The sequence below is a fragment of the Meleagris gallopavo genome, chromosome 3 (genome assembly GCF_000146605.3).
Source record: "Meleagris gallopavo isolate NT-WF06-2002-E0010 breed Aviagen turkey brand Nicholas breeding stock chromosome 3, Turkey_5.1, whole genome shotgun sequence".
NCBI lineage: Eukaryota > Metazoa > Chordata > Aves > Galliformes > Phasianidae > Meleagris > Meleagris gallopavo.
Window position 1 is genome coordinate 66,114,400 of NC_015013.2, and position 26,278 is coordinate 66,140,677.

The window sequence follows — 26,278 nt, forward strand, 5'->3', positions numbered from 1 at the left end:
TTTGGCTAAAAAAGCATCTGTGGAAGTCCAAATCTGCACATGGTTGATGGTACTTAGATGAGTGCACCTACATTTGCCCATTTGGGGATTATCATGGGACAAAAGCACATGCATATACAGTTTATTTTCGTTTCATTTATGCTGCCTGCAGGCTTGATAAAAGATCAGGGGCACAGAGGACCTGACGCTACCTCTGAGTTGTGGGAATACTGAGAGAGCAGTTCCACCCATCCCTTACGTGATTCTTGGCAACTTCACTGCAATCTCTTCTATCTTTATGAATAGGTTGTCTGCAAGATGGATGCAGCACAAATGACGCTCAGCTATTTTTCCTTTGACCTCTTTCTTCCAAACTGCTACAGTAGGATATACCTGCCCTGCCCTGCCACTAAATGCTCTTCCCTGGGTTTGCAGGCTCACTCTGAGCACACGTTCAGCTTCAAGGCTCAGGCCTGTGAAGGCAAGGACCATTCCTCCTTGTCATCACAACAGAGCTGTCATCACTCCTCAGGTGTCATCACCACAAGCCTACTGGAAAGCATGAAGGTGGTGCATGGGGAGCCACAGGGGTGATCCAGATGCTCATTCACAGTCAGAAATAGCTGCATGGAACTGCCTGCTGGTAGGTTATCCAGAGGAGCTTTGTTCTGTGGCCATTCTCCAGTAGGTAAAGACCCAGTTATATTGTCCTCACACAGGTGAGAAAGGAGGTTATTGTGCTCATAGGTGTTTTTTACTAATGCATTTAAACGCTGCGGTAATTCACCTCTTACTGTACATCTTTACACGTCAGCTGAGTGCTTGCAAGCTGCAGAACTTCGGCTGAACTTGAAAGAAAGTGAAGACCTCCACAGAAGTCTGCAAAACAGGATGTGGTTGCCCCAAAATGCGTGACTTCACAGCGCGAGTCCAGGCTTCTACATCCCAGCAGCACATCAGGAAGATCCCACGCAGCACTGTGAAGCGACGCAGCCTCTGTGCCCACTGGACAGTGGCCAGGTACCGTATTTCATCAAGGACAAAAGAGAAAACTGACAGAGACAGCTAAGCATGGCAGGGAGGAGCAGTTATGTAAATAAAATCCAAACTATGCTGAGAGTTAAAATAAGAGCATCTCTTCGTACACATTCGGAAGGCTAAACACCAGTGCTTTTTTTCTTTTTTAAAGTAACAAATTTGTAAGGTTTTAAAACCCCTCTCCAGTGTTACGAGGTTAAAATTACAAAGTTGGTAACATTATCATGAAGTGAAAGGGAAGCATTCTGAAATCCAAAACAAAGCATTTTAAAGTCACATCTTACTTATGTGCTTTGTAAATACATTAAGCATGTTGATTCATTGTCATAAACTGTAAGAAATTACACAGCTGCCTTTTAGACTGAACAAAGATCTCATTTTATATTTTGTATAACATATTCTAGATAAAATTAGATGATGAAAATCTATCAGACTGTTTTTATAACAATGAACAAACATCACAAATGAAAGCTGATATTTAGAAATGCGTGCAGCGAAGGAGTAGCACATATAGTTGACAAACTGCTATGCAGTTAACAGTGAGCATGTTTATCTTTACACAAATATCTTTATTTTTCAGCACTTTGCTATCATAGAATGACAGAATGGTTTGGTTTGGAAGGGCCCTTAAAGACCACCTCATTCCAAGCCCCTGCCATGGGCAGGAACACCATCCATTAAAATAGGTTGACCAAAGCCCCATTATGTGACTGTCCTTCTGGCCAGTTTGAAACTGAAGACTTCCAGAAACCAAACCTTGGCAAATCAGAATGGTAAGATTTATGTCATCCATACATCAGGCAAGCTAATGGATACATAATACAATGATAATCCATACATTTGCTAAGCAAAATGTAATGCTCAAGCTAGATATATGAGCAGGTCAAAGCAAGCGTAGACCCTGAAGATGTTGTAGTGATTCTGCCTACAACAACTAATCATATAGAGTTAGGTGAAATATATCTACGTTGTGAAGACTCTCTGTTGCTGATCTATGGCTTACACATACAGTAAGCTTAATCAAGTCAACTACAAGAACTCTGCATCAGAAAAAAGCTTTCATCCATCTGTCGTCCATATGGAAGAGCAGTGTAGGGAGGTACAAGATATCCTAATGCAATTGATGGGAAGCAGGCAATTAATTTAATACTTTTTGTTGAGGGTATATGAATGCTGAGCATGGGATCTTTCATATTCACTCAACCAAATGGGGTTTTCTCTCCTTGAAGAAAAGCAACCCACTGCTTTCATCTCTATGATGCTCCACCTACAGCACTTGTTCTCAGCGTAATCCTCAACAAGTTGATATCTGGCTGAGTAGCAAGGGATGGAAAAATACTTTTCTGTTGTTTGCTTGTTTATTTGTTTTTATTTTTGAGGCTGAGATAAGTTCTGGCAGTGTCTTTAGCCTGGACCATCTCAGAAGATATGCTGCAAATCAACTTCAGCACAAGCGTATAAAGACATTAATAGCAATTATGCACCCTGCTCCCAGGAAGAGATTTGCTTTTGGAAGTCTTCAGCATGTCACCCCAGAAGCAGCCATCAGATTGAATACCTTTCACCATTCTAATTCTCCACAGACTACACACACACCAAGTTACTCGTGAAGCATACAGCAGCCTTACTAAGGCATGTCCCAACCTGAATAAATAACACTGTTCTGAAATAACTGCTATTAAGTACCAAAGAGCAGAAATCCCTGTTTGGCATTTGGTCCAAATTAAATTGTTTGTTGCTGAAATAGAATTCTTATAGTTATTGTGCAAACAAATTTATGTACACGCTGAGAGAATAAAGCCCTTCAGCTGGGATCCGTGCTGTTTCCAGCCTCACACTGCACACTGCCACATACCTAACTGCTCTCAGGCCAAGGTACTCCACCTGAGTGGCTGCTTTTGAACTCCACCACCCAACCTGGGCTTGCTAGGCGTGACAGTTCTGCGCAAGGTGAGCAAGAAACAGGGAAGCACTGACAGCCATTTGCAGAGCAACACAGTTAACACTAAATTCTGTGAAGTAGAAAATGCTAGAGAGAACACTCTGTGCTACAGCTTTACATGTCAGCTTTCAGAAAGCACATTGAACCTATTTATCCAGCATTGTATAAAAGCACCATTGAAAGGTTGAACAGAGAGCACCGTGTATACAGAATTTTGATCAAGACAAGCGAGAGGAGCTGTTCAGGGAGCCATGGAGAAGTACAGAGCCCAGAGGAATCCTGGCAAGATGGGTTCCCTGGAGGCACAGTACACGAGGGCCTAAGGAACATCCCGCTTTGTGGGATGGCCCAGCTTTGTGTGACTGATGGACCTGAGCCCCAGCACCCATTCCTCTCTGCAATTCCCCCACCCTGCAAGGCCTGCTGCATACCAGCAAGCCTGTAATTGATGCCAGTACAAGGACTGAAGCTGCCAATTGTTCACAGTTGATATGGACACAGACCACATCTCCCTGAATACTTACTGTTGAACAACATCTGTTCTTCAAAAGAAGATTGATCATGCTTATTGCAAGGTTAATTATCGTAGCTACATTGCTGGGCTTTCTAGAGGAAGTTTGTGAGAGGCTATTGCTAAACTGAGGCTAACTGAGGTCCAGTGCATTTGATGTGACTGTAAAGCCGTTTCCAACTGTTTCCAAAGCTGTTTCCCCCACAAAAAAAATGGAGGAAACACTCTTTTTGGTTTTGTGTCAGACACAGTGTGGAAAAAAGAGTATGGAAGTACTTGGTAAAAAAGGCACTATAGCTGATCTAACTGCTGCAATTACGTTCGTGCCCGTGCACAGGAATCCTTAAACAAATATTTCACTGTGACTGAGAAAGCGATTCTGAACTCATCATTGTAGAAAGGGACTGCTGGCTCCAGCGTGTGGCTGGAAGTCCCACAGGAGACAGGTTCAGGAAAGCTCATCCAAACTGCATGTCTTATTACTACCTGTCCCCAGAAGGGAATCAAGTGATCTTTTCAGTAGAGTAAGTACACTGACATTGCAGCTTTACTTGGCTTTACTACAGAAAAGTTGAGTTTCTTGAAATGATGCTAACAAATGGAGGTAAAGAAATCACTTGTGAAGTTGTCCCAGAAAAGATCATCACGTAACAAATACTTCATTCAGCATGTTGACTTTTTATTTGGGAATATGATGAAAGTGAAACAAATGGCAATGAAGAGATAAGTAGAAGAAACTCCCCTTACTTTCCAGTAAAATTCACGTATTTGAAGATTGCTGCTAGAAAAATCTTTCTATCCAGTATACTAGTGAAAAAGAAGCATGGCAATAGCAGCCAAAGAGCAGATCTTAGTTCTGGAGAGAGGAAACGAAAACTAAGTTTTTTTTTGTCAAGTGATATAACTATTCATTTCAGAACCTTGAACTAAATTCTAAAATAATTCTTCTTTAGCATTAGACTACATAATGGAGATTGCAGGGATGTAACTCCTTACCTGCCCTTGTTCAGGAGATAATTTCCGTCGTGGCTCATTGGGTCTGGGGGTGAGGGCAGCCGTGCATGCAGCAGCCCAGAGTCTGAGCCTGAGCAGGCTGAGGGTCTGTGGGGCTGTAAGCAAGTCCTCCTGCGGGGAGTTCAGAGGAAACTGGCCTGGCCAGCACCTGAATCCTGATCACAAACAGATCAGGGATGGCAGCTGGGACTGAATGCTGTAAGGAACAGTGGTTGTATTATCATGTCACCTGCCAAAAGTTGGAGGCTGAGTGGGGAAGCAGACAAAGCATTTCCCAACAGGGGAAAGAAAGGAAAGAATGGGCTGAGCCTCACTGCCCTTCTTCCCATCCAGCACTCCTGGTTCTGCTCTGAAAGACAATGAATATGAGCAGGCAGGCCCTTCTTCCTTGGACTCGCTGATATTGGTGAGGCTTACTTTGAGGGTGATGCTTTATTTTCTCTTTTGCAGCTTAAAATTCTGCAAGCAGGACCTCCAAGTTTTTCTTTGCTACTGTTAATTGCTATTATTTTTTGATCTTTAAACTGCTCATGAAATTGCATCTGTGAACCTGACAAACCTCATGTTGCTACTGTTTCTCCAAAAGCAGTCATCCACATCACAAGTACGATAGTCCTCAAAGGATAACTGCATCCTGAGATGTATGTGGGAACCACAGAGTGGGGTATGGCTCCCACTATGCTGTAGGTGTCTGAGGAGAACAGAGAGCACGGAGCAAAGAGCAAACATGGAGCTAAGTCTCCAAAGAGTCTCCAAACTTGGCACAGATCTTCTGAAATGCGAGCATTTTCTCTTTGGCCTTAAACAATGTGAAGCAGAAGGACAGAACAGTCAAAGGTGAACTTCACAAATTCACATTCAAGGGAACATTGACAGGAAAGGAAGACCAAAGTCAGCTTTAAAAAGCACTGCAGTGAGGTGAAAGCAAAGGCTGCAGCTGTGGAAGCACGGCAGCACAACCAAGAACAAGGCAGATGCAGACTGGACTGCATGACCTCACTCCAAAGAAGAGCCTGGCCCAGGTGTGTCACCTCACTGTGTGTGAGGTTGGGCTCCATGATGTCTGTGTTCCTCTGTGGGCATCCAACTGCACTGCTCCTCAAAGCCATGCTCATTACAGTCAGTGTCCATAAACCACTGCATCTCATCCAGTTATAAGCTTACTTCTAAGAAGCGTGTGTACCAGAGCTGTGTTTGCCCTTTATAGTACCAAGCACTGCGCACTGGCCAGTGGTCTGAGAAGGACTCAATCTCATGCATCAAACCTCAGTACCAACTGAACCCATGCTAAACCATGCTAGGCTGATACAGAATGAGACAATCCCTGTTTAAGTACTGTTTACCTTGCATTAAAACAAATTACCCTTCAAGCACATGCCAATAGTACCTATGTGAACGTTATGTGAAGGCTACCCAGTCTAGACCGCAGTTTATGCCTGTTTACAAGGCACCTGTGTATGTGAGTATACACAGGGACACACAAAAATGTACACAAAACTGTGTACAGATGCATATAATATAATGTACATTCTCTACTGTTGGGCTATTCTTGTACTACTGTACCGTTCATTGTACTATTCTTGAAGAAAACAAGAGTATCAGTCCAGTACCTGCTTATTTCATCTCTGTACTTTGTTTTCAACAGTTACAGAGAAACTTCGTATCTCTGGAAAGGCTGTGGCTTTCCAACTGCTTTCAGAACCCCAAGAAGTTCTTGGTCCCACCAGTTCTGACTCACCTGCTCCTTCTAGCTGAGGAACAAGGATGACCTGTGGCTAACCCACACAAAATACACTCTCCTGCCTTCTTTTTGGCCTTCTGTCAGTGTTCTTTTATACAGACTCCACTATTTTGAGCTTAAAAATAGCAAGGCGTTCTCCACAACCCTGCTTAAGAAGACGTAAAAAAAAAAAAGATTTGTTCTTTTACATACTTCTAAAATAGGAAAAAGATATAAGCCAAAAACAAATAAAACCCAAAGAAAGAATAGGATTCCTCTCATTATATAAAGCAGTAAGTTAACCTACAAAAGCTTTGAAGATGAAAATGTGCTGTAAAAATGAAAAACATCATCCACTCAACACAGTACAGAAATTTTCCTATATAATGCACTAGTCAAACATATTAAAATACTTTAAGTCTTTCAAAAAAGGGCAAAATTCTTCAAAAGATGAGTCAACACTATTAAGGTGAGACTAAACATTATGGTAATATTCATCTGTACAACCTTCTGCAACATGACCGATGTCTTGCATGTGTTTGTGCAGGTACATGTTTGCATGTTGGGGGGATAGAGCGAGAATGTTAAGGGTGCTGTTTACCATTTTAAAACAGTATTTCACAAATAATTAAATGGAAAATCCTAAAAATACCAGTACGCATCTCAAATACTGCAAGTACACATTCTACAGCCCCTGATGTGAAAAAAAGAAGGGAGGGAGGGAGGGAGGGAGGGAGGGAGGGAGGAGGGTGGAAGGAGGTAGGGGAAAAAATCTATGGAATTAATTCAAGTACATTTGCATTATGTCCCTTGTGATGTAAAGTAACTGTTGCTTACACTTTAGTTGCAATGACAATGGAATGGGAATTCTGACCCCACCTCAACCCTCACGGTCCTATCAGGCTGAATTAGAGCTCCCCAGGAGATGCTGACACACCTTTCCCAGCCCTCAGAGTCCGCCTGACTGAGGCATGGCGGTCTGCAAGTTGCTTAGTGGATTCCTGAACGTGGATGAAAAATGATTCTTGAAAAACACATTGAAGCAACTGACACAAAATAATCCTCTATAATGAAAAGCTAGCTTTGCGTAAAGGCAGTCTTTTTGGTACGTAACCCTATCAGGATGACAAACACAGCGCCCCTTCCTGAATTCTGTCCGTGTAGGAACTAACAATAAAAAGCCAACAATAAAAATTAACCTTCCTGTAAGCTTCTGTCCACCACCCAGAATCACCCATAGGTACCACTCGCTGGCTTGAAACGTACATGGCTTCTTCACACCTTCTCTTCTGCACCTAGCTTTTGCTCCTCAAAATGAGAAGCGCTTCCCTCTCCTTGTTTCGCATGCTCCTTTGAAACACCAGCAGACAACACAAAGGCTGAAACCCAGATGCCGGAGTAGTTAAAGTCTGGTGACATCCCTGTGGTGCTGCAAGTCCCCTATGCTCTCATAGTCATTCTCTCCCGACGGAGCAATGTGGTTTGTGTGAGGCACAGACAAGGTCCTGTCTTCGTCTTGGCTCACTGCCTGGATAGCTTCGTAGTCGGGCTCCAGCTCCCCGTTGGGCCTGCCCGCCGACTGAGGCACAGTGGTAGCACTGAGGGTGTTCTCAAAGTCCTTCACGCTCGCATAGAGGCCGCTGCAAACAGACGGGGACCTCTGAGATGTGATTTCTTGAATACAGGTGTAAGGAGAATCCATTGCCCTGATGGCCTGTCCTGGCTTGCTCACCGAAGAGTACATGGCTGAGATCTGGGAAAAGGACATGCCCGCTGAGTACTTACACATGTTGTAAAACTTGTGTGTCAGTCTGACCCCTCCCACCACCGGGATGATGACTACTTACTAGACCTGCCAATAGAAACATATCCTTTCTTACAAAACTGCTTGTCTAGCATGCATTTATGCAGCGATTCTTTCCTTCCAGAAATGAAGGCAAATCGGATCCAAGACAAAAAGGACTGGCTTTGTGAGCTCCTGAAAGCCCTACTATGGTCCTGGAACCAACTCGGACTAAATGAGGAGACAGCATCAGATGGGTGATCAGCTTTAGCTGCTGGAATGCAGAAGGATGCTCTCCGATTTTGCCTCTTTTATTTTAATAGTAGCAGCTAGCTGACTCAAAACAGTATTTTTTTGCTCATTCGTATTTCATCCCCTTTTCAGCACTGAATGGCATGAACCCAGAAAGAGCAGTGTGCTCATCCCTGTCTGGGAGTGCCTCCCCAGCAACAAGCACAGCTCACCCAGCTCACTGCCAGGGCTGTGTTTGCTTTATGTCCAGAGAACACACTTGCAAACTGTAAGGGAGCACTGGATATGATTACATGCAATCTGATTTTTGTTTCATGTTTTCATCTTGGTTTCAATCTCCTCAATTTATTTGACCAATAAACACTTAAAATAACAATGTATGTGCTTCAGAGCCCCAAACATTTTGCAAGAGAAAGGTGGGGCACGTTTCAAACTCAGAATCCAAACCAAGAGCTGCCCTAACCATCAGCTGGTTGGGACTCCTATTATTTTCTGATTGTTTTTTTCAACCTGTTGGCCTGATAAAGCCATATGCTATAATGCTTCTGATTTCAGGAATGTGGCAGTGCGAATTCTATACAGAAAAACTTAGGCTTTCATTTTCTCTTTAGACAATTTTCACCACAGATTCTGCTTAATCATGCAGAGCTTATGCTAATTTCTGCCTGAAAAAGGTCTCTAGCTCATTATTGAATTTTATACAAGAAACCTACTTCGTCTTCTGTAAGAGATGGATCTTCCTCTCGAGACTTATAAGACATCGAACTAAGCCTCTGTAAAAAAAGGGAGAAAGAAAGAAAAAAAGGCTCATTACCAGTCAACAGTGTGATACCTACAATAAAACCCTCGCACTACAATCAATACATTGTATTTTATGGTCATTTGCTCACTAGTTCCATTTCACGGAGCTAATTTCCAGCGTACATCTCTGGAGATAACAGCCCTGAGGTTAGTAGAGCTTTTTAATATATCTGCTCTTACGCTGACCTGAAAAGGGCAAATACAATGTAATGCTTAAAACAAACTCTGCTGTGCTGTATCCCTGCCTTCAGACTTCCAATGAAGCAAGAAAGAGTCTGCAAAGGTTTTTGAGCAATTAAAAGTGAGCTACGGTACATCTTCAGGTACGTTCCTAGAATACAAAAGGACTACATGATCTGGTGCCTTCCTCGTGGGAAATGCCCTTCCTTCAGTGGCTCTGGAAGCACTGCAAGCTAGTTAATCCCTCCACCACGCCATGCACCTGCTGCTCAGAGGTGCCCCCGGCCTCAGAGCCACACATGTGGACACAACCTGCTTCAACTCGGCTTGAAAGGGGAAGCTACATTCTCTGAGGTCTGCCTGGTCCAGCTCATGTGCCAAAGTGACCTAAGAATAGAGGCTTCGTGTAACTTCAAGAATCCAAAGTGGAATGCACAGGGGAAAAAAAAGGAAGAAAGAAACAAAGAAACATGAAACACTGGAAAAATCATCTGACAACTACAAAAAATGTCTGAGAACCTCTACCCTGACCACCTTCCAGCAGATGTGGGATTCCTCCCCACCACAGCACAAAGATCTGGTGGACCTCCGGCTCATGGTGGCTGGGAGGGAGCCTTCAGCACTATTTGCAACAGGCCACGTTTTGGAGTTTTATGCACATTCTCTGCCTTGAATATCAGATGCCTTCCAGTGCAGACCAAGACTGAGAAACAGAGCTCCACCATTTTAGCATGGTCACTGAAATATTGCTTCCAGGAACATACGAGTTACACAAAACCTTTTTCCCTACAGGTTCCTTACAGCAAATTCCTTCCTACTTCCACCTTTCTTGGTGCTTTTACTTTTAATAAATTCCTAGCTTCAAACCCCAGAGATGGGTCTGATGAAGACCTTGAAGTCAACCCTGGGGTTCCTGGCTGCTGACCTGCTGGCTGGTGAACCTGCTCCTCAACCTGGGCTTTGTTTACTCACTGATAAAACGAAAAATAAAATATAAAGTTCAAATTCATTTTGGCATAGCCCCTTACTGGATCTGCTATACTGCAGCAGCTTGGCTTATTCTTTCTTACTTGTAGGATGTTTTCTATCCAGAGCAGTAGCTGAATATTATCACTGTTATCCGCTAAAACAAATGTGTGTGAGCAAAATTCTGCAGTGAAGTCATTTTTTTATTAGAGCATCCGTGGGCACTTCTGCAGTTTCCCACTCCAGTCCTGAGAAATAGCCCCACGTGCTGACAGCCCTGCACTTGTTTTCATACTAAGTAGCATTCTTTCCTCTGAGCACAGAACCCATGACACTGGTCTTGAAGGATATCATCATGTTGGGAACTGAAAAAAAAAAATCGCTCCTGAACAGTTTGTACCTAGCAATATTATAAATCACATTTGAAACCTCAATGCAAACAGAACACGTCCTTGTTTTCTATCCCCTTTCCTTTAGTTCCTCGACAGCAGTGCATTTTGTGCTCGTTGGCTTGGCTATGTTCCTGACTGAGGCACCAGAACAAGGACACCATTCTCCTGTGGTGCATTAGCAAGAGATGCTTTGCCCATCCTCATGCTGTGCTGCTCTGAAATCAGACGGGCAACAGCCAAATGCACACACAGAGCACTTCTACCACTCTTCCTGTGTTTGCTCACTCTGAAGAGACTTGGGAGAAAAAGGAGATCTGTGCTGCCTTTTCTGATTAAAAAAACTTTAGAAAAAGTATTCTGTCCCTCCAGTTTTAATAGAAGAACTACACCCAAGTTTTTCCAGTTTGCAAAGGCCTGTGAGAGGCACTGTGCTACTAAATTTGCCTTTCTTCTCCAAAACCTTCCAATGGTATTGTCTGTGTCACAGCCAACAACCAACTCACAGAATGAATTGTCATCTGTTCCTCACCCAGCCCTGGCAGCGATCTGTCTTCCTGCAACCACTGCCTGGCAATGCCACACAGGAGAGCCCTGAGCAAGGACTGCGCTCCTTCGGGCCCCAGCAGGGCTGGATCATTTAGCACAAGCAGGGGCACACCTCCTGGAAAACGAAAAAGCTCCATGGACCGCTGTTTGCATGGGGCTCCTCTTCATGCAGATCATGAACATCATGCTGGAGTGGTCTCTGGTTTGGCACACTGAGCTCTCTTCCAAAGCAAGAAGCAAGAATCATCGAATCATGAAATCATTAAGGTTGTAAAAGACCACTAAGATCATCTAGGCCAGGCGTGCCCCAGGATGGTGCAAAAATAATGCCTCCTATGTTATCCTGTTGGTCCACAATGTCAGAGGTGGATGCTGGTGGTGTGGCAGTAGATGATGAAACTTCCCACCAATATTCCATTGCATGCTGTTGCCATGCAACAGATGGCAGCAGAGGGGCAGTCTGACACAATGGCATCTGGCATGGAAGTATGGATTAAACAAAAGTGTGGCACTGAATACCTCCATGTGGAAAAAATTGCACTCACTGACATTCACTGATGTTTGTACAGACCAAACTGCGGATGTGAGCACAGTGAGGAAGTGTGTGGTTTCAGCAGTGGTGACAGAGGATCACCTCTGCTGATTTTCACAAGCACAGCATGCAGGCTCTTGTTCATCACTGGCGAAAATGGATAGCTAATGGTGCTGACTGTATGGAAAAATGATTTTGTAGATAACAATCTGCTCTATCAAACAGTGTTATTCTGCTCTTTATAGCTGTTGTAGTTTTCATGGAAATAAACAGGAGGCATTACTTTTGGAGCAGTGTTTGTATATGTGGCCCAATGCAACTCCTCTTTATTCAATGCAGACCAGGCAAACCAAAAGGTTGGACACCTGTGCTGCAGTCCAACCATAGAGAAGACAGAGCTGTGAAGTCCACCTAACTAAAGTAATTACAAACATAAAGATTATTCCCATAAACATCTTGTTCCTGGTTGCCACATCAGAAAACACAAGCATTGCAGTGCATCGCTTCAAGAAGCAGAAGTGAGGGAAAAATTATCACCACAACAGAAAAACACTCCTGCACCCACCTCCACATACAATGCCAACAATAATGACATTTATATATTCAATCAATTACCATTTCCAACTCTGCTGCAGCTGTAGCTCTCAAGGACAGGACAGGCACACGCCTCAATGCATAATGCATGCATCTAGCAGAGGGCTCACCAATGAGCTGATGCTGCCAAGGCTTAACTCAGGATGACATTAGCTCTGAATAAATTTTAATTAGACAAACACCTTTTTTCTGGCACTTAGGGAACAGTATGTGCCATCTCTTGATTAATCCTTCAAAACCTGAACCATTTTAATCAATTCCCAGTCATTGCAGACACTGACATTGTATACACGGTGTGCTGGGAGCTCCCGGGCAGCAAACATGCCTCTTTTGTATCATTGATGGGGAAATACAATGATTTTCTGGAAACTTTTCACACTTAGAAAGGAAAATGTCACTGGTTCTGAGAGCTGTTTCTCTAAAAAATTAATTAGAAATTGCATACGACCTGAAGTCGGCAGAGGGGAGTGTTGGTGGATTATGAGCAACACACTATATTAATTTACTCCTTAATGAGCTTGTTATTTGTAAGAATGTGCACTGAAGAGCCTGAATGAACAATGTCCAGATCTTAAGTCTTCTCTGTATTCACACTGGCTCTCTGGGGTTCTATACATTATACGGTTAAACACAGAATCATAGAGTCAGAATGGTTTGGGTTGGAAGGGACCTTTAAGACCATGTAGTTCCAACCCCCTGCTATAGGCAGGGACACCTCCCTCAACACCAAGCTGCTCAAAGACCCATCGAGCCTCGCCTTGAATGCTTCCAGGGAGGGGGGATTCTAACATGTATTAAACACGTATTTTTCTGCCCTCTGCCTGGATTACTGAAGTATGTCAACCACATGGACAACGAGAAGCAAGTAATAACACCTCAGCTCTCCTATCATTTTTCAGATAAATGTTTACATTTAAATATCACATCAAATTTCAAGAATTTTTGGAAAGGCTCATCAATATCAGAATCCAGAACTATATTAACCTGCTAAAATAACTTTTTTTTTTTCAGAGTTACAAAATTTCTAAACCAGTCCTGAAAAATGCAAACTCAACAATTCGAGACAACTGTGTGATTATTTGAAAGGATTCTTAGAACTGATTCTAGTGAAAAAGGAAAATGGGTAAGATCACTGAAAAAATCATCACTGTTTTTCAAGGGGTCTGCCATTAAGGCCGGGAGCAAGAATGAGCTCTGAGAGAACATAATGTTCGGCTGAGGTAAGAATTGTTATGTGTGACAAACAGAACTTGACAATACAAAATCTACGGGTTTAGAGAGTTACTGCAGCTTTTGTGGTTGGCTTAATGGAGATATTTAATTTAGCACTTCTCTTCTGTGATCTTTTGTACATAGGAATTGCTGAATAGCAGCTACAAGACCAAAAGCAGATTTTACGTTTTAAAGGTCTACTACTGCAGTCTCTTTTCCTCTCTTTTGCTGTCCCTATCATTTCATACAGAGGGAGACCAGATGAGTGGCACTGAGTGGCACAGCAGTTACACAGCGAGGCTGATGTGGCCCAACACAAGAGGCACATCTAAAGCTACAGCATCTACTAAAAATGTCTCAATCCCTTTTTTGCAGATTTAGCTTCTACTAGAAAAAAAAAAACAAAAAATCAGCACAAAACAAGACTGAGAGTCTGAACAACATATAGCTGTTAACAAAGGCACCAGATACCTACTGTAATAGTACCCAGAAATATAACACCATTAAATATTTCTATGTCATTTCCATGTAATATTTGGGAAAAGCTTTATGAAAAGCATACTCAAGAGTTCTGCTTATAGGTTCCTATAAAACAAACACATGCCTTTAATACAGAAGCTGTGCTGTGCATTTTTCCCATTTTCCTATTTTAGTCTTGCCTAACATTAAGTGTTTTTTTATTTCTTGGCATTTTTTGCTATTTTAAAAAAAGTCCTCAGCCCTGTAAGTTCTCTAGCTATTGTTAGCAGTTGGACATGGTCAAGTAGTATTTACCTTCTCTGGTTTACTTGCTCCTTCTGTCCCTTCTCCTTCATCCACTTCGTTCTCTTGCACATTCTCATTTTCATCAAGAAGTTTCATGGGTACTGGAGGAGGAAGCTCATCCTCTATATCTGGTGTGTTGTCCAGAGGGCTTTCTGAATTAGCACTTTGGCGACTTTTTTTATTTCGGTCAACAGATGCATACTCTGCTGATTCAATTCTGCACTCAGGAATCTGATCCTGATCTTCAGTAACCATCATTGAAGCCGCTGACTTTCTGTTGCAGCTTCTTTCCATGTTGGCTGCTGCTCCAACATCTTTGATTTCCTTCACAGTTTCATACAAGCAGTCTTCAACTATGTTCTCTTGAGAGGAGCTGTCTTTCAAGACTTCATAAGGCCCTTCCATTCCAAGACCTTGATCATTTTCGGCATTTCTAGCTGAGATGATGGTCTCCATGGTATTGTTAGGGGGAATACTGGGTAGTTCCCGGCTCTGGTGACATTTTAAGGATTTCCCAAGACTATCCTGTTCTAGCAGATCAGAAATAGATGTTTGTACTTCTTCATAAGGCTGGATACAGGCAGTTGTACTGTCCTCTGAGAGCACTACAGAAAATGATTAAAGAAGTATTTAAAACAACCGCATGACTAAGAAAGGCAAATGTGGTTTGGTACTCTCTACATTACTTCAGTTTTATCTCTCATTAAAAAGGATAAATGATGGTAATGCCTGAAAAAGTCGTCATGTTTTCAGTTTACCAGAAGTTTTAGTTTATGGAGATTTCTGCACTCCACTATTAAAACATTATTCTGACAGCACCTTAAATGCTTTGTGCACCCTTGCATCACTTACACAGCAGCGTTCACAATAAGAATGGGTGGGTTGGCACAGATATGTTTAGCTGGCTCGTACTTGGTTCTGTTGAATGCTTAGACTGCTGAGTCATCTCCAAAGGGGAACACTGGCAGGAGGCCTCAAACCAATTGCATTTAAAATATCTTGAAGAGATTTTCCTTTTTCCACTTCCTTATTTTGCAGTCAAAAAACACTTTTTTGCTGCCTTCTCCCTACCCAGCCTCACCTTGTTTAACACGCTGGCCAAATTCTCATCTGATCCACACCTCACTCAACCTTGCTGAAGTCAGCCTCACAGCTCACAACATCGAGAGCAAGTTATTGGAAGGCTGTGCCAAACTTCTCCTAGTCTTGTAGCACAGAACGTAGGCTGACAACCTACTAATGAGCCAGCCATACGCACAAAAGAGAAGATTAGACTTCACAAAGTCGTGTTGGTAGAATGTGTTTAAGTCACAGAAGTGGGCCACATGTCTCTGTCACAAATAGGGCACTGAGGACTGAAATTTATGGGACTTCTCATCTTACGATGCTCACATAAGACATTTGCCTGTGTTCGCAGATGTATACATACACATGCACATATGAGCACATTTCAAATAATACAGGGTATGTTACTTTATGCGACAGTATTTATTTCAAAGATCGTTTCTGAATAGCTTTACAGTACAGTTCCTATGTCATTCTCTTGGAAAAATCTACCCATTCTTCCATTTTCTTTAGAGTGTTTGACATTATGACACCAATTGTGTCCATTATATTACCAAAGCAATCAGTGCCATTGATTTGGTGGTTGATGAGTATGTTTCTTTATTTTGTGCTCTGGGCATGCAGACTCACAGAGCCAACTCCCCTGGGAGCCGTAATCTGACAACAGAACCCGGGAAAAAACTTAAGGTGTGAGTAATTGCTATAGGAATGGGAAATGTGAGAAGAAAAGGAAAACATCCTTCTCCATTCGTCTGCCTCCTGTGCAGACCTGGGGAGGAGTAAGACGCATGCAAGGTGTCCAGTTCACTCCCCATGTTCCCTGCAGGCTTCCTGAAGAACAGCAGGAACCAGCCTGGAGAAACTGCAGCATGTTTTTCCCATCTGGCCCTTGGGGATATCTGTGCTCTCTAGAAGGGTTGGCAGATAAGGGTAGATAAGCAGTCGCCAACACAGTGCTGGCAGGTTGGGCAAAAGAAAAAATAACGTGTTTGATGGTGCTGCCCTTATAGCGCTTCTCCTTCTCAAAAGACAGAAACAGAAAAGAAAGAAATATTAACAGAAATGATACATAAAGCATAAATAATAAAATAAAGTAAATCGGTTCCTGTTATGTGAAAGGGTTGCTATACACATTGTAAGCTGAATGTTATCAAACAGTGCAGAATCTGCCTGACAGCTGACGGCACGCCTCTTAGCGGTAGATTCCAACAGCCGAGTGTGTGGTGACTGCTGGCAGGCAGGAATGCTTCCCTGCACAGGGCTCTGCTCTGCACAAAGAGTCACTGGGAGATGTAAACAAAGCAACAAGCCAGTGTATGGGAACTGCAGTGAAATGCAATGGCAATGTTTAGAAACTCCTTTGGTTATTTGTCTCGGGGGGTTAAAGATTTAATAGCTTACCCTCCAGCTTCACAGGGAGGTGCAAGTAAGGGACATAGCCCTGGTGCCACAGCAAGCCATAGGCTCTCACCAGTGCTGAACCAAGAGCACATTTATTTTTAGGCACAGCTGAGCAAAGTATTTTCCAGTGATATGCGACTTCCAATGAGTGTGAATCTTTTTGAGTGTTCAGCAAAACAAAGAATAAGAAAAAAAGAAACTGTATTTGTTTCCTAAAATACAAAAACACAAATCACAGCCTCCTACAGCACGGGTCTATGACCCAAAGCTGTAGTCCCTGAAGAAGGACCTGAAATATTTCCACAGACATGAGGAGCACTTCTAAAGCACCAAGGTCCAGCCGCACCTCTGGTCACATCCCAGCCCCATAGCTGGTTGAGATGGGAAGCCAGCAGGCTGTGTCTGGTGACCAGGCTTATGTGCACCTGTAGCTTTGTGGCTGCCGACTTTGTGCCAGATCCCCCAGGGAGCCAAGGGGAAACAAAGGGTATTCAGGCAAACAACAGGACTACACCCAAGGAAAGCAGGTGGCTGGAAACCTAAGACATGATTACAAATTACAATAAGTTTCGGAGCGCGGCTGAGGTGGGAGCTCTAAGCGTGGGCACCGCACTTCATGGCCATCCCGCCCACCAGAGCAGTGCTGCTCACCATCGCCGTTGCTGAGCGCGCCGTTCTGCTCACTGCTGGGCGGCGGCTCCGTGGCAGAGCTGGTGATGGAGTGGCTGAACACCTCCTTCTCGGAAGGCTGCAACACAAAGCAGGTAGGTTGCATCGACGTGCGGGAACACTCGTTTCCAAGAACAGATACATAATGAATTTCGTTCTCATCTCAGGAGTGCTGACTTGCATGTTTTATTGCCAGGAAGGTCAAATCACGCACACTGTTCTCCAAGAGTTATTTATATGTTTACAGATGTTAAAACAAACCAGTGCAAGTACGCCCAAGGTGATCTCCCTTCCAAACTCTGTGAATAGAAATCATCACCACTTGAACAGTTAGAAGACAGTGGCTGACAAATGGGTAAACCACACTTGCACTGCCACCTGAGCAGAAGGAAAGCAGGAGATCTGGAGTGACAACAAAAAAATTGAGATTGACTGAAGTTGTCCTCCTTTTACTGCTCCAAAACTTCTAAATTTCCCTTGCTCAATAGCCTCCAAACTGCTGATCTGCTTTCCAACCTGCAGTATTTTGCAAGGATCCTGATGCAAACCAACCCCAAGGAAGATATAAGTTACCAGAAACAAATACTTACCACACTCATCAGATTTTCATGATCTCCATTCTGATGTTTGGACTTCTTTTCCCTTAGCGAAGAAGTACAACATGTTACTACATATTATACTAATCTTCAAAAGTCAATCATTAATAGCTTTTACACAGCTGCAGGGAGCTGAACACAGCTGCTGATTCACAACACTATTACAAATTGAATAACTAAGGATGATTACAGGGACAGGTATGGCTTCAACATTAGGTCATCAGCAAGATAGGGTGGTGGTGAACATATCCTGAGGAGGTTCAGTGAACACACACCAACCTTTTTTCTTGTTTAATGTAAGATCACACTAAAGAGTTACTGATGGTAATCACAATATTATTATCATCAGTTGAATTATATCTGAAACATTCGGAGATACATGATACATGTCTTCTGATAACAGATGACCTGTGAGGTTCCCTAAACTGCATGTCATGTATGTCATGATAAACATGTCTATCTTTTAAAGAAGTAGAAGAAACCCACAGAATTTATCCTACTTCTATTCAGGATGTCAGCTACAATTAATAAGCATGAGAGCATGAGCAGTTCAAGCAGCCTACAAATTGCATAGTAGCAGAGGCCTTGAACTTCACTTTTAGATGAATTCTGCTTCAACAGGATCTTTGCAGTACTCAAGGTCTGGATTGAGTTTCCAGTTTCTATAACTTTGGAAATAGAACTATAGAATTGTTGGAGTTTGAAAGATCCTCTAAAGGTCTTCTGGTTCAACTTCCCTGCAATGAACAGGGACACCTACAGCTAGATGAGGTGCTCAGAGCCCTGTCCAGCCTGACCTTGAATCCAGAGATGGGGCAGCCATCTGTTCCAGTGCCTCATCATCTTCTCTCTAAAAATCCTCTTCCCTACATCCAATCTAAATTTTCCCTGTTTTCATCTGAAACCATTTCCCCTTGTCCTATCACAACAGACCCTGATAAAGTCTGTCCCCTTCTTTCTTATAGGTTCTTATTTTGAAATACTGTAAATAAATGACAAGCTTGAAATAATAATGCTCCCTCCCCTAGGTGAAAAGGCAAATAAAAAGGTGAGAAAATACTGATGAAATGAAATCTATGATACTTTTAAGTCTGTAATGCACCATACTTCCCACATTAGCAACAGTTAAAATTCTACCTGATTGTGAAATGAGAAAACAGAGCAAGGAAGTCTGCAGCCATGCCCAGATCATACAGACTATTGTTAAAGTGTTTTTAAAGTTCTTTGGAAGTTTTCTGACTCTGACATTTTAGAATGAGAAGATTTTGTTTAGTTTTCCATGTCCTCAACCATTTTTAAAAAGTAAGCTAGGAAGAAATTTTACATAATTGCATTTATGCATAAAGAACCTGCCCTACACAATGACCTGCAGTAAAAGATACTGCGTGTAGACCTGCAACACAATCATTTATTAAAGAGCTTCTCCAGATAGTTTCTGACAATGAATCTGGGTAACTGCAAGGATACACTCAGTCGTTTGATTTGGTTTTAAGAACATCTTTCTAGCAATGATTCAAGGTTTGGAGTGAAATTACACCTTCCAGCTCCAGCTTTTTAGGGTGTCAAACAGCTGCTGGTGATGACCACAACTGTATTTTGCCGTGTGAGCATTAGAGGAATTCTCCTGTAAAACAGCCTTACATTGTAGACATATGTTATGCCGGAATAGGATTTTTGGTTGTACAGCTTCCTGAAGAGTACATTCAGCCTCCAGGCAGGTGTCTTCTAAGATAGGACAGACCCTGTAGGATCCAACCCTTCAGAGAGGCTAGACTCAGCACTGAACCCACCAGCCAAAGCAAAGCAGAAACACAAAGAAGTGACCTTCCTTTCCTTTTCACCTACGCTTTTTCCATTCTGTTCAGTTCACCTCATTTTCTCAACTGATAACAGGTTATGGAAACTTTTACTTCCAGATCACTCTGCGAAACCACCTGTTCTCTCAAAAAACCCGGCAAGTCCAAAAGTCTAAACGATGAGTCAGGAAGAGGGAGCTGTATGTTTGTGTGTTCGAGAGAGGAGAGAAGAGGGCATCTCCCAGCAGGACGGAGGGACTGACGGTGGCTGCTGACTTTTCCTCAGCAGGGACTAGTGCTAACGTACTGCTCCTGTCCTGCAAAACTCTGAGGACTGCTGGATCTGAGCAGAAGACAACTTCTGCTGTGTGGCTTATCCTTCCAGGTCACATCAAGAAATACAGCCTGTTTCCCTTTCGCCTGCTCACATCAGCTCTGCCTCCTGGTTTATAAAACGTTTTGATGCATTTGCACTATTTCAGCATAAAAAGCTGCTTTTTTTTCTTTCTTTCTGCTTTTATTTCACCAGGAGACATCTTACATTTCTCCAGCTAGGTGTAAAGAAGCATTTAATGCTACTGTTGGTGTAAAGAAACAGTATAGATGGAAATATCACAGAATCATAAAGGTTGGGAAAGACCTCTAAGATCACCAAGTCCAACAGTCAACTCATCCCCCCCGTGCCCGCTAACCTTGTATCTCAGTTCATTCATACATCTCTTGTTATGCCTCCAGGGATGGTGACTCCATCACCTCCCTGCTTTCCGTGCATTACCACTTCCTCTGAGAAGATATTTTTCCTAACATCCCACCCGAACCTCCTTTGGTAAAATGTGAGGCCATTATCTCTCACCCTATCAAAGTTTTGGCTTAAGTATTAACTTAAAAAATGTTTTTAGATAGATCTTTCTGTGTGTTGTGTGAGCTGATATTCAGGAGAATGCAGAAGGCCAAGATATGTCAAGGGTATCTATGAGTGAGAAACAGGACGGACGGTGCTTAAAGAAGGGCTGGTACTACCACTGGTCCCCTTCCCAGCACATCATTACAGTCAGCCTCCCCAGGGTATGAGAAAGCACCTAGCAAGCACTACAGCATTACTCCTTCACAATGAAAATATATTTTTAAATTGCTCCTCTGCAGCAGAAAACAGTATGAACTGCTCAAATTCAGGTTTGCTCTGAAAACAAATATACTGTCAGGTATGAGCTCCCAGATAAATCACCCTGAGGGTAAAACACTATTGGAAGCCAACCCACAGACATACCTGTGGGCACATCATGGAAAAGGCAGGGTAGTGTGAATTAACTTAGCTCTCCAAAAATGGAAGTGACTACTTTGCATTAACTTACTACAATGTGATAATTAGGTACTTCTGCACTTAAGTTCTCAGTGTTTCTCACTAATTAGTTACCGGTGCAGCTATTTCAGTCCATGCAATTACTTGAGAAATGTTACTGCTTCCTAAGCTCCTGAGTCATACCTGTTGCAGCTGGAGCAAAGGAAGATGAGGAAGGTGAGGAATAAGAGTGTTGTTACAGCTGCCAAGCTTCCCCACAGGATGACGTGGACCCGTCCGCTGCTGAGGAAGCCGCTGTCTGGTCCCATGATAGTAGCAGGAGCTGGTGTCACTGCGGATGAAGAGGCTACCTCTTGGAGAAGGCCGGCATCTGTGCTGAACACAGCTTCCGTGTCTGCAAAAAGTTAACATAGATTTTGAGGATAATGAATCTGACAACTCCAAATCTGGCAGGAGAGATTTTCAGCTGGAGATCTTAGAAAAAAACAGTTCGGAGTGTAAGGCAGCCAGACAAAGATTATCTTCAGCTACAATTCCGATGGCGACATAGAACAAACCTTGTAAAATATTAATGCAGCCTGTTACATATCTACAATCTCAGCACGAATAAAATGTAGCACAATATCTCTGTACTATCTCTGTACTTGTTCTTGAGGAAGAAACTTTACAAATCCACTTCAAGGCAGAGTAGTCTACTTCGCAATGGTATTTGTTAATTTCATTGAAAAGTGAGCTTTCAAAAAACAACTACTGCAAAGTTAACACGATAGAGTTGCAGCAGGACTTTACTTCCAGTCCCTGTCTCCTGTCTGCAAAGGTTTCAGCGTTTAAAGTACAATGACAACTAAGTTACATAAGGCTTTAAAAAGAATACCACAGAAATCTTTCTCACAGCAGATCAGCTCTAATCTGCTAACCTATTTCTATGTGAAATACTTGTTTTCTTAACCACTGGTCTGAAAAGTAGCAATACTGAATTTTTTTTTTGCTTTTTCCCCACCTAAGTGCAAATCTAAGATAACAACTAAAAAGAAAAACAGACACCGGTTTTTAAGAACTTGGATAAACAGAACTTTTGCTACAGCATAGAAGCCCCTGGATAAACATTCTGGGTTAACAGCATTATGATACATAATCTTTATTATACACTGTGTTATAAACATTTGTACATATTCTTAATGTAACACATTGTTGGCTTATGGCAATGTTGAAAATAGAAAGGACAGGGAGCAGCAGGCATCTCACATATTGTGGAAGTGCAGAACACGTTTTACTTGGAGAACCAACACCCAATAGCCACTGCAGCAGACCTCAGTGAAGATGACTACTTTGGACCAGCTCCTATGGTGGATTTTGCTGCCATGCTTAGCAATCTCTTTCTGCAGTTATTTTGTTAGAGAAAGAAAAAATGAACCTTTAAAAGCAATGAGGACCACTCTAGAAACGACGCACATAGCAGATGTAATTCTGATATAGCCCTGCCTTATCTCTCTTCTAAAGCAAAAACCAAGGTTACATTTACAATGAGTCATTGTCACATCACTGGCTACAGCGGTATAAGAGCTTCAGAGATGAGGAATCAGATTTAGTCAGGAACACCATCAGTGAATGGTCAGCAACCTGATGTAATCCCGTTTACTGTAATGCTTTGAGCCCAACCCATCAGCCAGCTGTTCAGCCACTGCTTTATGTTTCTGTCTAGCTGTATGCTGGGCATTTTGCTCAGAAGGAAGCTGTAAGAAACAGAATTCAGAATTTTCTGAAACCCAATGAGATTATATCAACTGGCTTCTCTTGGTCAACCAGATGGGTGACTTTGTCATAAAAGGAGATTAAATTCATCAAACAGGACTTTCTCCTCATGAACCCGCACTGGCTGTGGCCAATGACTGCACTGTCTTTCAAATGTTTTTCAGTAACTCCCAGAATAATTTTCTCCACAATTTTGCCAGGCATCAAAGTGAGACTGACAGGCTGTAATTACTGGTGTCTTCTTTCTCGCCCTTCTTGAAAACTGGGACAGCATTTTCCAGCTTCCAGTTGACTGGGTCTCTCCAGATTCCCGAGACCATTGAAAAACAATTGAGAGAGGTCTCCCAGTGAAGTTGGTCAGTTCTTTTGAGTACCCTGCGATGAATTCCATTGGGCCCCATAGACTGCTATGCATCCAGGTGGAGCAGCAAATCCTGCCCAAGTTTGAGGCTGGCTGGCCAAGAAGTGTAAGACACAAGCCAGAAATGAGAAACTCCACCAGGCAGAAGCCAAATGGAGTAAATGACCAAGGACAGAAACTGTACTTGTTCTGCAGTGAAAGCCCAAGAATGCAGATACCAAAGCTTCAACTGTAAATTGAGAGAAAAGTAGTCAGAGATGGTCAAATGCATTTGAACCAGGAAAGGCAACTGCTGGAGACAGCAGCTACTTGCGCAAGCAGAACAGCTCAGTAAGCTGGAAGAGCTTGACAAAGAAGGAAGCCCTAAACAACGGAAGCGCGGCAGGCAAGGCGTGCCCCAGTGACTTCTGGCTCCTGCAGGAGTCTGGCATCAGTGCAAGAACACCTAGAAGCTGTGCAACAGTTGTGCTTTAAATGCAGAGCAGCAAGGTTAATGCACGGCTAATGTAATTGATTTTGAGCAGCCTCAGAGGCTAGCTTTAAAGAGAAATGTACATGCAATCATGCCCACGGAACAACAAACAGCTAACATCAAAGACCTCAGACACCTGAAATGGTTAACTACTGCTTCTACAATAAAAAGCTATCCCGTGCTGCCCTCTGGTGAAGCTTTCTGTTAGGGGAAAGGTATGTGTGTGTTCCGTCCTCACTGCAGTGCTCTGGTGTTGGTGCTGCAGAGGTGAACACAAAATCCTGCTGCCAAGGATGGAGCCTACACAGTGTGTAATCACCTGGCTCGACAAGATGTCCTGCTGCCACCTCTGAGAGACTGCCAGACTGGAATGGTTTAACCTCGTGAAATAATCACTGGAACACAGTAAGGAGCAGCTGTGCTTATTTTTTTTAGTATGTAAAGACCTTTGAAGATGAATTCGTTAGTTGCACTCTTTCCAGAGAAAGGCAAGGGGACCTTGGTTCATAAATCTCCACACAAGTTACCAGTGACACAAAACTCTAAAAGAGAGTAACAAAGTCAGAGTTGGGATACCTGGATGAGGAGACTTGTTTCATCCATGGCAAAATGGCAGCACTGGTGGGGTACATTCACGTTTCAAAACCACTGTCAGTTCAGAAAACTAATTCTTATTCTACGCTGAACAGAACTTCTCCTTCTTGTTGGAACTTTCTGTTGCTTTTTAGATATCAATATTTGTAATTAGTGGAACCTGGATGACAAATAACACCCATAGCCACTTCCTCAAAATTGCACTTAACTGCACAGTTCTTTTCGTGGGTTCAGAAAGACAGGCATTTCATTACACGACCTGCACTGTCCCTGAATAATGTGTTATTTCTCCTTACAGGTGCTGCAAGGACAAGGCACAGCTCAGGCATTTCAATGTGATTTGGTGGGGACAGAAGAGTACAATGCAAAAGCATTTATTTGTTGGTAAACTGAGAATAGAAAATGCATCCAGGGTGAAGAGTTTTGAAGTGAGACATACAAAAGAGTGTGAGGAAGCTGCAATTTTGGGGAGTGCAGGGAGTGAGGATTTTGGATAGTGAGGGCGTGCTGCAAAAGCTCAGACCAACTCCTGAATTTCTTACAAGCCTGGGAATGAATGGCCTGGACACGTTCAGTGCACACAGGACCCAGTGACCCAGGAGGTTCCACTCTTTTGGTTTTAATAATGAATTGTAGATAGAGACTAGGCAAAGGAACAAAAATTGTTCCAACAACCGAACAACTTCAGATCTGAGAACCCAAATGCAAAAGGACAAGATGAACACTGGGATCACAGCTCTCTCTTGTAAACTTTCAGAGCAAGAGCTGTTCCTTCTCAGACCGTAAGGTCTCCTACCAGCCTGCTACTTCCATCTCCAATACCTCCAGTGGGAGTTGTGCTCAAGGTTAGGTCCATAGCAGTAAATTTAACACAACTGGGATAACTGTCTTATATTGGAGCCAGTTGGCATGGCACAGTCCAGGTTAAACTTCTCCATAAAATGGTGTTTGCATCCCAACTGTTCACCAAGAGTGGCCCCTGGCCTGAGATATAGCTCATGAGCTGTGCTTGGGAAAGAGCCATTTGACTGCAGCCAAAAGTATGGCTCTGGCTGCTCTAATGCATTAAAAGCAGATTGCTTTTATCTCAGACCAAGAATCTGATAAAAGTGGGTCCTTTTGACCTCAATCCCTCGTGCTAGAACTCCTTCTCTCCTTTTGGTACTCCCTCACCACAGGATGTGCCCAGCTTTCCATTCAGCCCAGCTCCTTTCATCAGCTTCCAGCTCCCATCCCTCTTCTCAAGTTCTCACTTCTCTATGTTGCCAGAGGCAATCCCCTCTGTTATATGTGACAAAAGCAATGGTAATATAGCAATAAACACACAAAATCATTATCCTTGTTTTAAGTTGGTGCTGGGTACCTAAGAGTAATTGCACATCATTAAATACTGCCGGAGACAATATGTAACAGGACTGCCATCTGCACTGAGGTTCTGCTGGCAGAACCTCTCTTTACAGTGCTGTGACACCAGGATGAAGGCTGTGAGCCTCCTCCAAACCCACTATAGGAAACTTGTAAAACTGGATGGTGTTAATTTTTCTGCCTGTGTCTTGCTGTGTTCCAGCTTCTAGCTGATTATATGTGGAGCCAGCACTGAACTACGCAAACACAAAGACCAAGATCACCTTTACCCATGTCTGTCTACTGCATTTCACTTTGGAGCTGGTGTGCACAAAATCAGGACAAATTCTTTCCCTTGACTGATTAATGTTGTTCTAGTACAGCTGCATTTCGAGCTAGTTGGCTCAGCAGCACCCATGTAATGGGAACAGTTGAAGACAAAAAGACACGTCTTATTGCAGGCAGTCAAGAACTGCTACAGCAGACCAGCTGTGCACATAATTACTGGCTGGTCCTGAAAGCCCAATGCTGGAAGGAATTACTGACATGGAGTTCGCTGCTGTAGGCTGTCAGACAAGCCTTGCTGAGGCTGTGTGTGCCATAAGCCTTCAAACAGTTCATATTTCTGCTCTGCAAAACAGCAGACTGATGAAGTCCTGATCTAATCCTCCCTGCCCATATCTACTTTTACAGAAACCACA

At 43.0% G+C, this 26,278-nt stretch overlaps 1 protein-coding gene across 7 annotated transcripts in view; it reads right to left on the minus strand.

Moving 5' to 3' along the window:
* Positions 1–26,278, minus strand: part of PAG1 (phosphoprotein membrane anchor with glycosphingolipid microdomains 1) — a 106,338-nt gene continuing 80,060 nt past the window's right edge. For all 7 annotated transcript variants that reach the window (XM_031552888.1, XM_031552889.1, XM_010709068.3 and 4 more), the window contains 6 exons: positions 21,238–21,448; positions 17,953–18,004; positions 17,345–17,441; positions 14,237–14,832; positions 8,953–9,012; positions 1–7,957 (listed from right to left, as the gene is read on the minus strand). In XM_031552888.1, coding sequence (XP_031408748.1) covers positions 7,607–7,957; positions 8,953–9,012; positions 14,237–14,832; positions 17,345–17,441; positions 17,953–18,004; positions 21,238–21,362 — 1,281 coding nt within the window. In that variant the 5' untranslated portion in view covers positions 21,363–21,448 and the 3' untranslated portion in view covers positions 1–7,606. The remainder of the gene's footprint in view (positions 7,958–8,952; positions 9,013–14,236; positions 14,833–17,344; positions 17,442–17,952; positions 18,005–21,237; positions 21,449–26,278) is intronic.